This window comes from Adiantum capillus-veneris, chromosome 1 (genome assembly GCF_014529385.1).
Source record: "Adiantum capillus-veneris isolate H3 chromosome 1, ASM1452938v2, whole genome shotgun sequence".
NCBI lineage: Eukaryota > Viridiplantae > Streptophyta > Polypodiopsida > Polypodiales > Pteridaceae > Adiantum > Adiantum capillus-veneris.
The window spans coordinates 44,540,863-44,554,094 of NC_140931.1; the positions used below are offsets into that span (position 1 = coordinate 44,540,863).

Consider the following 13,232-nt stretch of genomic DNA (forward strand, 5'->3'; position numbering starts at 1 on the left):
TATTGCACATTGAACTGAAAGAAGCAGCAAAAAGTTAACTCTCCTTAGCATTTCTTACTCAACTTTATGAAATAGTAAAGAGTTATCTGTAAACAACTTTGCAAGCAATGGTTTTCTTGTAGCAAGTGAGAGACCTTGAATTTCTCCTTTCGTCGCATTGTCCTCGAGTGAGGTCACCAGAGGGTGAGAGCCAATTGCACAAAAAAAAGAGGCAAGAGAGCAAACCCTCCCATTATCTTGTTGTTGAAGAGAAGCTTCCTTCTTCGAAAGTGTGAACTAAAGTTTGGTTGACTCTTTAGCTTTCTATTTTTTTAGTGGGACTACTTTTGAGTTGATTCAACAACGTAATGCTATTAGTACTTAAGACATAGGGGACACGGCTCTAAGCATCTTGATATACCATGCTTGCTAGAATATATTTTTGCGCGTCTTTGAAGAATTTGGCTAACTTAAAGAATAATTTCACTTATTCCTTAGGATTTGAAAGGTACAAATACTTAGTTGGAGATTCGCCTATGGTAAATTTTGGAGCGTTCTATTTTTGGTGGTGGAACATAAATTTTGTTTGTAGATCCCTCCCCCTTCTTTCTTTAGGGCTATATGACACGAGGTAGTAACTAAAGTGCAAGCGGTGGGATCGACAAAATGGAGAATCTCGGATAGAGGCGTGTAAAGATGTTGGATACAAAAAAGTAAACAATGACATGGGAGGGAGTAAAGAGAGACCAACTTTATAATATTCTGAACTCACATTGGTTTCGACATACCACATGACTTGTGTGGTTAACCCACCGGTTTTCCATATGTGCAGCGATGGGTACAAATCTTGTTTCGTCGTCAAATTGTTGACCTTTTTAACGTCGTTTTCTTGCGTCCAGATCCGTGCACTTCAACCCTCCTCCCCGATCCCAACTTTCTTACCCTGTGGCATATAGAGTGAGAGTGTGTGTGTGTGTGTGTGTTTTTTTTTTTTTTTTTGGGGGGGGGGGGGGCATTTGAAGAATCTAAAATTCTGAATTAAAGACCCTAGGAAAATGAGAAATGGTATGTGACAAGTGCATGATTGGCCCATTTTCAATTTCTTATTGTCAAAGGCGGTGGGGGCGGTGGAAAAAGAACGGCAATTGAGCTGGCACGGAAGAAATCCAATAGGGAGGGGACACGTGGCGGGCAGGCCTGTCCTGATGTGATAATGTCGCGCACAAGGCTGAAAAGGATGAAGAGAGGAAAGCACGAAAATGCAGGCCGGGTACTAGAAAAAGCAAGCGGAACGCAGGCAAAGGCTCAGAGAGGGAGAGAGAGATCATACTGCTTATAAATCCAGCTGTGGCGCACACTCCTTGTATAGTTCTAGCCATAGATATATATTCTCTCGGTAGGTGTGGCTGTCTGTGTGGATGAAAAAAGAGAGAGAGAGAGAGAGAGAGAGAGAGAGAGAGAGAGAGAGAGACTGCGTGCGCGCGTTGTATCAGCGAATGTAGGCGAGGGAGAAGGAGCCTCCTGTCGCGAGAGAGTGTGTGTGTGTGAGAGAGAGGGAGGGAGACAGAGAGAGAGAGATCTGTGTGTTTGTGCGCAGGATTGGGTTGATTGTGATCGATGGCGCTGGGAGGGTTCGAGGAGACGTTCGGGGCTGACAGTCTGCGTGCCTACGTGGCTGAGTTCATTTCCACGCTCTTGTTCGTCTTCGCCGGCGTGGGCTCCGTCCTTGCTTTCGGTTTGCCTCTTCCAATTTTGACCGTCAAAACAAATATTTTACAAAACAAAAAAATTGATAAAAATTTTTTCACCACCTTTAAGGCTTTTTATTTCAACTAGTACAGCCGGCGGCTTCGCCACTTCTCTCTCTCTCTCTCTCTCTCTCTCTCTCTCTCTCTCTGCGTCAGTGTGCTCCCGGCGTTGGAGGCCACACCTATCGCTTGAAGGAGGATCTGATGCGTGGAGAGGGGGGGGGGGGACCGGAATTCTCTCCCCCTTTATCCTTAGTATAGATTTATCCCAAGCTTTGTAGGATTTTCCAACAGCTTCATTAACTTAGTATAGACACACGCCCAAAAGAAGTTGCCACAAGAAGTTTATGACATGTTCTCATGTAAAGAAGGAGCTGATTTCTCCATATCTTTTCCTTTAGTGCTCAACATCATGATCTATTGCTAGAGTCTGCACTCCCTTGCCCCCAACCACACTTAGCTAAGCAATGGGCACGCGAGGCTTAGTTATCAGTTACTTGAACAAATAACTAAGCCTCATTGTGGTCACATGAGTTACTTTGCCTACCCTTTGTAACTATGCCGATTTTGGCATGGTTGTGAAGTTTAAGACATAGTTGGGAGGATATGAATGAATAACTAAGCCTCGCGTGACCATTCAAGGGGCTTAGTTATTCATTTAATGCTTTGTCCGGGCATAGTTGGCATAGTTATCAATAATTGATAACTAAGCCTCGCGTGACCATTCAAGGGGCTTAGTTATTCATTTAATGCTTAGTCCGGGCATAGTTATCAATAATTGATAACTAAGCCTTGCGTGACCATGTCCTAAGCATAGGGTTTTATGATGTGGTCGCAATAGTTCTTTTGGGAGAGCTGCATGGTGGGGAAATGACATCACATATCCTTTCCTAGCCGTCAAGTGTCACAAGGAGGGGGGCGATATATATCACACTCCTTTCATTCCACCTATTGATGTGTAGAGAACAATGTCATTGTTGCCATTTAACTTGCTTACATGCCAATTTGTAACATGGCTAGTGTTGTTTTCTTTCTCGTACGATGAAGTGCATGTTGAGAAGCACAAGAAGTTTTGGACAAATTCTCACAATAATTCCCACATTGTGACTTACCTCAACATCATGAACTTCTCTGAGGGAGGCACCACATACCTAGCTAGGTATGATTGGGGGCAGGGGACCGCCGGCCCGGTGGGGGGGGCCAGGGGTCCCCTGCCCCCAATCGTACCTAGCTAGGTATGGGGTGCCTCTCGAGCAGAAGCTGTTATGCATTGTATGAAAAACACCGGAAAAGACTTTGTTTTCCTACATGAGAAAATTTCTAATCTTCTTGTGGATGTTGTTGCAGGAGCTCTAGATTCAGGAGACTTAACGCCAGCTGGATTGGCAGCAATAGCATTAACGCATGCATTTGCACTCTTTGTGACAGTGGCTATAGCAGCAAATATATCTGGGGGACATGTTAACCCAGCTGTCACGTTTGGTCTCGCCTTGGGTGGCCACATCACTTTTTTCAAGGGTCTTCTTTATTGGATTGCTCAGCTCTTGGGTGCCACAGTTGCTTGTTACCTTCTTAAGGTCGCCACAAATGGTTTGGTATGTTCTCATTCACGCCATTCACAACTCACCTCTATTGTTGACATATTATGTTCTGCTCAAAAATCATATTACAATGTCTTTCTATTTTTTGTCACAAGAAGTTTTGAACAAATTCTCACCCACATTGTGACTTACCTCAACGTCATGAACTTCTGTGAGGGAGGCACCACATACCTAGCTAGGTACGATTGGGGGCAGGGGACCGCCGGCCCGATGGGAGGGCCCTCGTCCTGGGGTGGTCTGCGGCAATGGACCCTTGCGGTGGTCCCCTGCCTCCCAATCGTACCTAGCTAGGTATGCGGTGCCTCTCGAGTTGAAGCTCATGATGTTATGCATTGTATGAAAAACATTGGAAAAGACTTTGTTTTCCTACATGAGAAAATTTGTGTGTGTGTGTGTGTGCATTGTCAAGTGAGGCCATCATTTCTAAAACATTTATACATTTGTGCTAGTATGCTTGCATCCTTTGCAAGTATGCATCTAGGCTTGAAGAGCTTGCATTCCCTTCCATATGCATTGCAATTTGCATCTAGCTAAAGGGTCCCGCTTGAGACACACACACACACACACACACACACACACACACATACATACATACATATATAGAGAGAGAGAGAGAGGAAACGCTATCATGAGAACATGGCTAACCTGATTCAATGTTCTATGAGGGTTAAACCATTCACCCTACCTCATGAGCTTAAGCTCTTCCTGTTGCAACTAAACCCTTGGTATTGCAATGTACACTGATGGGAGAGATATGCATCCACCAAACTTCTCCTAACTTGCCTAAGCTCTTGTAGAGTATATGTGGGGTCCCCAAGGAATACTTTAATCTCGTCTATTTAGCTTTGCACTTTTTTTAAAAAATAGCAATACTTACTCAACTCATGAGTTATGTTAAATTAGAATCTACCAACATACTTTGCAGTTTTTTAATATAGTATACTAGTGAAATTTTTTTTGTTGGTGTGCAGACTCCAGCTGTGCATGCACTAGGAAGCGGTGAAAGCGCAATTGAGGGGGTGATATGCGAGATCATCATTACATTTGGCCTGGTTTACACGGTGCATGCTACTGCAGTGGACCCCCAGGCAGGTGACATTGCCAAGATTGCTCCCATATGCATTGGATTTGTGGTGGGTGCCAATATTCTAGCAGCGGGGCCATTCTCAGGCGGTTCCATGAATCCAGCCCGCTCCTTTGGGCCTGCCCTCGTGAGCGGTGATTGGTCCGATCATTGGGTCTACTGGGTAGGCCCCCTCATTGGTGCCGCTCTTGCTGCCGGTGTCTTTAAAGGAGTTTCCTCTCATTCCCATGCAACCCACCAACCTCTCTCCACAAATGACTACTAAATAAGGGCATGATCACGCGAGGTGCAGTTACAAAAGGCTATGCTCGGTAGTACTGAGTTGGCTCAGTAGGACACACATGACCACATTGCGGGCTTAGTTATCCGCCTGAGTTACTGATAATTGAGCCTCATGTGACAACCACCTAATCTAGTTGCCTCTCTTTGCACACTGCACATTTTAGGCATTCCCACCCAACTATTCAATAAATTCGTCCACAACACTGTCGTATCCTAGCGAGTGAAGTGACTGTACACTTGTCTAGTCACCTACGTTCGATTCATGCTTTCCAAGTTCCTTCAACAAGAAATGATTACCCAAAATAAAGTTGCCAATGAGTCCGAAAGGTATTTGTCAATGTGGGTGCACATAGAGGACTCATGTTCAAACCCAATGGCTCTACCTACGAAACATCGGCAGCTCGACACTTTAAGCAAAAGATTCATTTTACTCCAAGCATTAGTGCATCTTCTACCATGTAAGCACCATGAGTTCTCTAGACACAACAAAGTACATCACAACATGTTCTCATGGTTCTAGGAGAAGGACAGGAATGAACCCTATCGCCTTTTGCTCAACCTCACCCTCAGGTTTTTCTTGCACTTCCTTTGAGCTTCTCTTGCGCATTTCCGCACAAAAAAACAATCTCCATCTTTTCATTAAAGCTTACCGACTCTTTAGCTCTTTCTCTTCGATTGTAGCTCATCGTTCATATTTCAATGTGTATACGATCTGCTTCATTATTTAAAGATTTAAATTTAAAAAAAATTGTTGGATGTCTTTTTAGAGTGCATATTGTGCCAAACACAAGAACAATTCCTACTATAGTAAAGAAACCAACTTTTTTTCTTGGCAAATCACACAACTCCCGTGCAATGTGACCTGTTGGTGCTCACGGACGTATTTTGTAAAAGAAATTAAAAACATTATGTGGCCTCCCTGGTCGTATTGGATCAATTTTGGTAATTCTTTTGGGTCACCCATGGCTCACTTTGAGCATGGAGTATCTACATGATCCGCTATTTCTAATATCATCCATCTAAGTTTGTCTTTTTGAGAGAGTATTGCCAAAGAAAACTATAGTGTGTGGGAACAATTTTGGGTAGGGTTATTTAGAGGGAATCCAAGGGAGATACAATTGGATTATGGGCAGGGTTATCTAGAGGGAATCCAAGGGAGAAACATTTGGATTCTAGGACCCAAAGTGATTTTCCAATGCACATGGAAAATGAACAATAGTCGTATGAAAAGTGGGAGCAAAAGTCTCTTCATGGTTAATGCCGTTCTCTTTGACAAGAAGTCTTGCCTTGCAGTGATCAATTTGCCCATCCAGCTTAGATTTCAACTTGTAAACCCACTTAGTACCAATGGACTTTTTGCTAGGAGGAAAATAATGTCTATAAGTGAATCATATTCTAATTGCACTCTAGCCATCCAGTTTTTTGGAACTTTGTGCTTCATCAAAAGAAAGAGGTTCCTCTTCATCACATAAACTAGAAATAGCCAAAACATAACAATGTAGCATATGATACATGGGAAGAACGTGAACAAGTACGACTAGACATAGGTGCATCCAATTTACAGTCACATTAAGTATGCACTAGCCATTTTGGGATACCCCTAGCCTCTTCATTCCCAACCATTTCCACATCAATTACACCATGTACGTCTGCATCAGTAATAGGTTGATTTGCAATGATTTGAAACCCTCATACACTATACAGTTGCCTCATTGTGTAGGGTTGCTAACCATGTAGGTTGGGCGCCCGCTGTCCATCATGAACTTATGTACGCTAACCTTTAATTGTATAGATATACAATTTATGAGCCACGCACATTAACAAATGCCCTATTGTGTGCTACGATGAAGAAAAGGGTTGGCTCTCCCTCACCATATATGTGTGACATGTGCTCTCTCTCTCTCTCTCTCTCTCTCTCTCTCTCTCTCTCTCTCTCTCTCTCTCTCTCTCTCTCTCTCTCTCTCGTATTCGACTCCACTCTTCCCTTCCCTTCATTCTGATATTAGAGCCGATTGGTTGCCGCCAAGAGAGATTCCTCGTCATGAGGACTTTGTGCCCTGTTTGTAGCTCCCTATTTGCAGCCATTCTTGATTGCTTATAGAGGAGAGTATTCAATTGGAGTGGTTTCCTTTGATCGCATATATATTGGTGTGCATTGGTGTGTGTTTACATCATGATTTGGAGCACAAAATTTCCATCCATGAATGGGATTGTGGAGTTGAGATCTGCAGCTTGTGTTAAGCTCATTTAGGAACTGATTTTTTTGAGATTTAGGATCATTTTTATGTGGCTATTCAATCCACAATGTGACACATTAACATAATAGGGTTCTGCAAGTAATTTTTTTGGCCCAAAAAATGCATTTTTGGCCATAATTTCCTCTATGGACTTAGATCTGTGCAACTGAAGGGTTGTTTTTGCTGTTTTGGCATGTTATGGACGCAATGGTGGTGTCCATTTGACCTGATTTTGATCACATTCCGTGGGCAATGTGCATGGCATCCACATTATTACACACAAGCAATGGTTTTGTGCACACAGAATGAGACACAACCCTCGTGATTTGAGCATTGGCTCAATGTATGCTTATTGTTGAGCTCATATGTAGACGAGGTGGTGTAGGAGAGGGAAGAGGAGAAGAAGAATTATGTGTGTGGAGCACACCTCAAAAAGCTCATTATTCATGTGTATATATAGTAAATAAGGAAAGTATGGTCAAAGGGCAGTCGAACACTGGACATCCGACCTGGGGAAAAATGCACGTTTTCCTTTACCCCAATAGCCTCCAACTTCAAGGCGAATGTGCCAATAAGTGGGTCTTACTAGCTAAGCTGCTAGTTTGTACAATGAAACATGTGAGAGACTTTCTCAACCTACACTCATTGGATCCCTCACTCAATCGACATGCAGCAATGTCATCTCTAGTGATAGGTGAGCATATGTATTCATGTAGAGCTTGCATGTAAATCCCATAGGCTATTATGTATGGTATGCATAGCTCTATAATGCATCATGATCATGTCAGTCCACCATATGATTGACAATCCCTGATGGTATGCATCAGCCTCTACCATGAGAATATCAAAGAACTCCATGTTCGTCATCTCGGTCTACTCTACCTCTGTCTCCATAGACTCTGACAACACTTTTTGTGTCTCGCTGGAGAAATCCTTCTCCACCTCTACCTCTATAAAGTCCATTTGCATGACCTTGCACAACTACATGCTCTATCTCTTGATGATATTGGAGCTCACTCACGAAGAAGACACATCTCTTCTCTCGCTCAACCCATGTCAGCAACAAAACCAAGACTATGTCATTGGTGCAACAAAAGTTGGTTGATGTCAAGAGGAGTGCAATGCAGGAGTATGTATGCTCATAGGGGCATGCCAAAGTGCTCAGGCAAGCCTTGAAGGTCAAGGGCAGGCGAAGAGCAACAGATGTGTATGATTTATGTGGTGTTTAGGGCCAAAATTCTCTGCTATGGTACCTATCAAAGGTTAATGGTCAATGTGGGAAAGGTACAGAAATGGGAGTGACAATGGTGGCCCTCAATGTGGTCTCCAAGCCGGTCCAAACGGTTCCTCAATCGAGGCTACGAAGTACAAATTATGGCAGTTTGAAGTCTAGAGTGCTTTGCACACCCTTGCCAGATTGTAAAGTTGTGGATGGACGATCAAAGTGGATGCAAGTGCATGGATCTAAAATTCTTGATTTATGGTGCATGTTGGTCTTTTTGGATTGACAATTGGAGTTCAAATGGCCAAGTTATGAGCATATGAAATTTCATCGAGGGCTAGTTATGTGCTAGTTTGGTCTTGATAGGCATGCCTTAAGGGATTTTTTCAGCCTCTCCAGGGTTTTCAATGATGGTATGCTATGTAGGAAGCTAGTCGTAAGTTACAAAGCGTCAAACAATTAGAGCTCAAAGCGCAAAGAATCAAAGATGGAAGTTGGGAGCAGATGCACAAGAAATGGTGGTTGTGACTTTGAGCCGTTTTTAGGTGCATCATTTGATCCCATGTTGTTGTCGGAATGCAAACCACATGTGTGGAGTCAAATCTGAGAATTGGGGCTTCCAGGGGGTATACACAGTGGGCCCATTGGTTGAGTGACCAAGAAATGGGGCCAAGTGAAAAATGGTGTCAAAAGAGGTTTTTTTTAATGGGAGTTAGTGGGATTTTGGGACATTTTAAAGGGCTATGCTTCAAGGGCTTCCATGTGGCGGGTCTTTAATCCATATGCAAGGGCAAACCTTGGAGCCTTGAGGTATATATATGAGAGCATGGCTACTCATCATAAAGCATCAAAAATGGGAGAGAGATCTCCCTTGCATCGTGTGGCTATAGCGGCCCTACGGGCACTGCTTGCGAGCATTGTTTCAAGCAGCACACAGCCATTTGTGACAGTCTTGTCGGCAACCGTGCGTGACAATGATGATGTGGCACCCAGTTGCTTGTGGTTGTTCTCATGGTGGGGGCCTTGGTGCCTCTGTTTTGGTAATGTAAGGGGTGGTCTCCCGCGTGGAGCATCAGGCAAGTCAAGCCAAAATTGATAGTTCGCGTGCAGAGCTAAATAAGAGGACACATGTCTGGTAAAAATAGAAAGTGCTTAAAGCGACTACTCACCCCAATAAAGAGGACATCTTTTTGAAAATTTGGGGGAGTTTTTTTCTGCAGAGGGAGCGTCGAGAGAGGAAGAGAAGATTGCAGATCCGGTTGCGAAGAACTCCAAAAGAAGATTGTAATCCAACTTTTGAAGAATCAAGCTTGCATTCCCCCCCTTCTGATGTCAATTCCCGATCCCCCTTTTCTCTCTACTATTTTCTCTTCCGTGGTGGGTATCGGTGTGTGTGTGTGTTGCCCCCAGGGGCATTCTCTTGTGCAGTGCAATGAGAGAGTGAGAGAGAAGTCTTGTACGATGGTGGTGTGTGCAATTGAAGTGATGGGGTGATGTATGGGTTTTGAATTCTTTGTAGTGTGTGCATGCTTATTTGAGAGTGGTGCAAGGGTTGTGTTGTGGAAATCATGTTGTTTTTGAGTGGTTGTTAAGAGGATTGGGACCCCACTGAGGAACATTTGATTGCTTGTCGGCTTGATCAAAGAAGCAGTATTTTCACAAAGAAGCAATGGTAGCACAAAGCTACAGATCAATTTTTATCAAAGAGGAGGATACGGAGGAGTTGGATGGCCGATTTTGAGTTATATATACTATCATTTCACATGCCAAATGAGGATAGAAAGATGTAGACCATTCCATTGCTGATGCGGGAAAAAGAAAAGATAAGGTTCTATGCTTTGGAAGGAGAATCGAGATTCATATGGACAGCCCTACAGGCTCACTTTCTACAGGACTTTCATGAGGAGTTATCTCCGATTGATTTGGATGCAAAGTTGAAGGCCTTGAGGAAGGATGTGAATGAGGAGTTTGGTATTTTCCTTAGCTGTTTTGAAGAGCATTGAGTAGAGTCTACAGTTAACATGCAATTGGTTAGCGGTGCATACTTTAAATTGGAGAAGTTCATGGCATGTTTGCATCCCAAGGTTTGAGAAAATGTGGATTTCAAGATCCAAAGAATTACAATGGAGCAGTTGTGATTGCATGGGCAAAGAGTAAGAACATCAAGAAGAAGATTGAAATAGGCACGTTGGGGTATGAAGATTTGGCTCTCGACCTGCTCTTGAGACCAAGAGAAGAGGTTCTTGCGAAGAATCAACGGCATTGAGATGCTCAAGATTTAACTGATTATATGCAAGAACTTTGTTTGAGTGTTATGGATAGGGGTCAATCGAGGGCTAGAAGAGGTAGGGCTAGGTCATTGTCGGGCAGATGTTATAACTATGGACAAGAAGGCCACTATGATTTAGATTGACCGCATCCACCAAGATAAAGAGGTAGCATGTATCCATTGTTTGTTCAAGGCAGAGGGCATGCGCAATTCAATGATCAAAGAGAGAAACAGGCAATCAAGAATCAGGCACCGCCAGCCCCACCAAGTAATGATAAAGTGCCTAGAGTTAATATTATTGGAGGACATTTTGGCAAACAAAAGGGAAAGGGGTGAAAGGAAGACATAGACTGAACGGGAAACCAGCACTCAAAAGGGCAAAGACAAGGTGAATGGAGTTAGAGAGCAGCCAGAGTCAAACAAAAGAAGGCAACATTGGAGGATCAAGCAGATAGATTTTTAGCTAGGGTGTGGTCATCTGGAGTATGAATTGGTGAGTGATGTTCAAAATCAGAGAGCTAATATTACATTTGGTCAATTGCTTGCATTGAACCCCAAGTTGAGGAGACAGTGGTCTACCATTGTTACTGTTACTATATACATGTGGTAGTCATGTGTGTGAACACACTAGGACCACTGGGGCATTTTTTGTTAAGTATGGAGCCTGATTCACCCCTTGTAATTTTATGTGGTAAAAACGCACATTTGTAAGGCCCCCATTATGAGGAGAAGCCATCGTGCGTGAAGGAAAATCACTCGCCGGAAACCAAAATTTTAACGGACAAAAATCAGGGGCAACTTTAGGGGGAGATTTTTTTCCCTTCGCCGGAATATATATGACCGGCCGGCGGCCGGAAAGTGGTCAGAAAATGACCGATCGGTTGGCCGGTTGGCCCGGTGGCCGGTAGTCAATGGCCAATGGCCGGTGGTCGGAAGTCAATGGCCGGTGGCCGGTGGCCGAATTCAAAAGTGGACTTGTCTTCTCAAGGGCGGCCACACATGTGCGGATTGGAGGGTCCGATTTGGACTTATCTACACAAGGGCGGCTACACATGGCTGCCTCTCATGAGAGAGGGCAGCCCTTTTGGCCTATAAAAGGAGGCCATTTCTACACACATTTCACAGTGTGAGGTTGATGCAACAAGGTGGGTGTGAGGTGGTGAGAGTGAAGCAAGACGGAAGCTCCAAAAGGGTATAATCCCTTTGTAAACTACTTCCTTTTTTGAAGTACTAAAGCCATTGAGTGGCTGCTTTCCCGTGGACATAGCCCACATTGGGTGAACCACGTATATCGTGTGTACTCTCTCTCTCTCTCTCTCTCTCTCTCTCTCTCTACTCTATAATCTCGTGTATGTAAATCTGTCTCTCTCCATTAAGTAATCTACTCAATTATGTATTTAGCTACGTCTTATTTCCTAACAACTGGTACCAGAGCAAGGTTTGCTCGTAGCTAAATTATCTCAAGGAAAGGATTCCTTGAATTGAGTGGGAGTTATGGCAGAGGAAGGGAAGCTCAAGATCGAGAATTTCAATGGCAAAAACTACCAACATTGGAAGATGTAGATTGAAGACTATCTCTACTAGAAGGAACTCTATTTGCCACTAGGTGGTCTTGCAAAGAAGCCCGCAACGATGTCAGATGAAGCATGGATTGTCCTTGATCGAAAGGCACTGGGAACAATCCGGTTAAGCTTGGCGTCAACAGTGGCCTTCAATGTTTCGGAGATGAAGACCATGGAGGACTTGATGAAGTCACTTGACGACTTCTACGAGAAACCATCGGCATCCAGTAAGGTATTTCTTATGAAGCGCTTGTTCAATCTAAAGATGGCAGAGAATGGTTCAGTTGCAGAACACCTAAATGACTTTAACACAAACATAAGTCAACTTCGATCGGTGAAAATCAATTTCGATGACGAAGTGCGAGCTCTTCTTATACTATCATCTCTACCGGATAGTTGGGACAACCTTGTGATGGCTGTAAGTAATTCTATTTCTGGCACAAATACTCTTAAGTTTGATGATGTTGTGGGTGTTCTCCTAAGCGAGGAAATACGAAGGAGAATCATCAAGTGCTGCACTGCTAGTGGAAACAAGAGGAAGGCCTAAGGAAGGTTCAAAAACCAAAAGGGTCGTGATCGCTCAAGCCGGAGCAAGTCACGCACAAAGTCAGTTCTTGAATGTTGGAACTGCGGCAAGAAGGGCCACGTCAAGAAGGATTGCTGGTCCAAGAAGAAGAAGGAGACAGAGTCTAAGGACAACAATCCAACATCGGAGGCCAATGTGGCAGGTAAAGTAGAGCAAGATGATCTAATTCTCTCATTAGACAATGTGTCTAATTCTTGGATAGTAGATTTCAGGGCTTCATTTCATGCGACACCACACAAGCAACATTTCCAAGACTACACCAAAGGTAATTTTGGGTATGTATACTTGGGAGATGATGAAGCTTGTGAGATTGTCGGCAAAGGTACATTTTCTGTCAAAACTGCTAACGGAAAGAATGGAAGCTTAAAGATGTTAGGCATGTTCCTTCTCTTACGAAAAATTTGATCTCTACAGGACAATTGGGCGATGAAGGTCACAACATTGCATTCAGAAACAAACGGTGGAAGATCTCAAAGGGATCTTTGGTGGTTGCCAAGGGAGAAAAGGTCGGTACACTTTACTTGTGTACTGTTAGCATGCAAGCTTCAACTTGTGCAGCAACTACAGGAGTTGACAGTGCAGTGTGGCACTACCGGCTTGGACATATGAGTGCCAAAGGAATGCAAATCCTTCAAACAAAGAAGCTTCTACCAGGTTTGAAA

General features: G+C 43.6%; 1 protein-coding gene across 2 annotated transcripts; it reads left to right on the forward strand.

The window, feature by feature from the left end:
* The first annotated feature begins 1,239 nt into the window (after positions 1-1,239).
* Positions 1,240-5,454, forward strand: LOC147464633 (aquaporin TIP2-1-like). Of its 2 annotated transcripts, XM_086516143.1 has the most exons (4): positions 1,240-1,375; positions 1,577-1,714; positions 3,075-3,322; positions 4,300-5,454. In XM_086516143.1, the coding sequence occupies exons 2-4, from the start codon at positions 1,597-1,599 to the stop codon at positions 4,675-4,677; spliced, it is 744 nt and encodes a 247-aa protein (XP_086372269.1). In that variant the 5' UTR covers positions 1,240-1,375; positions 1,577-1,596; the 3' UTR covers positions 4,678-5,454. The 2 variants fall into 2 exon arrangements, with proteins under 2 accessions (XP_086372269.1, XP_086372260.1); XM_086516134.1 differs by lacking the exon at positions 1,240-1,375 and having other exon boundaries at positions 1,410-1,714.
* Positions 5,455-13,232: the final 7,778 nt, after the last annotated feature.

What these genes read in the sequence shown, in the direction of transcription:
- LOC147464633 (XM_086516143.1), top strand. Translation starts at nt 1,597, where the DNA reads ATGGCGCTGGGAGGGTTCGAGGAGACGTTCGGGGCTGACAGTCTGCGT. An exon ending in GGGCTCCGTCCTTGCTTTCG is followed by an intron (nt 1,715 to 3,074) that starts GTTTGCCTCTTC and finishes ATGTTGTTGCAG; the next exon opens with GAGCTCTAGATTCAGGAGAC. An exon ending in AGGTCGCCACAAATGGTTTG is followed by an intron (nt 3,323 to 4,299) that starts GTATGTTCTCAT and finishes GTTGGTGTGCAG; the next exon opens with ACTCCAGCTGTGCATGCACT.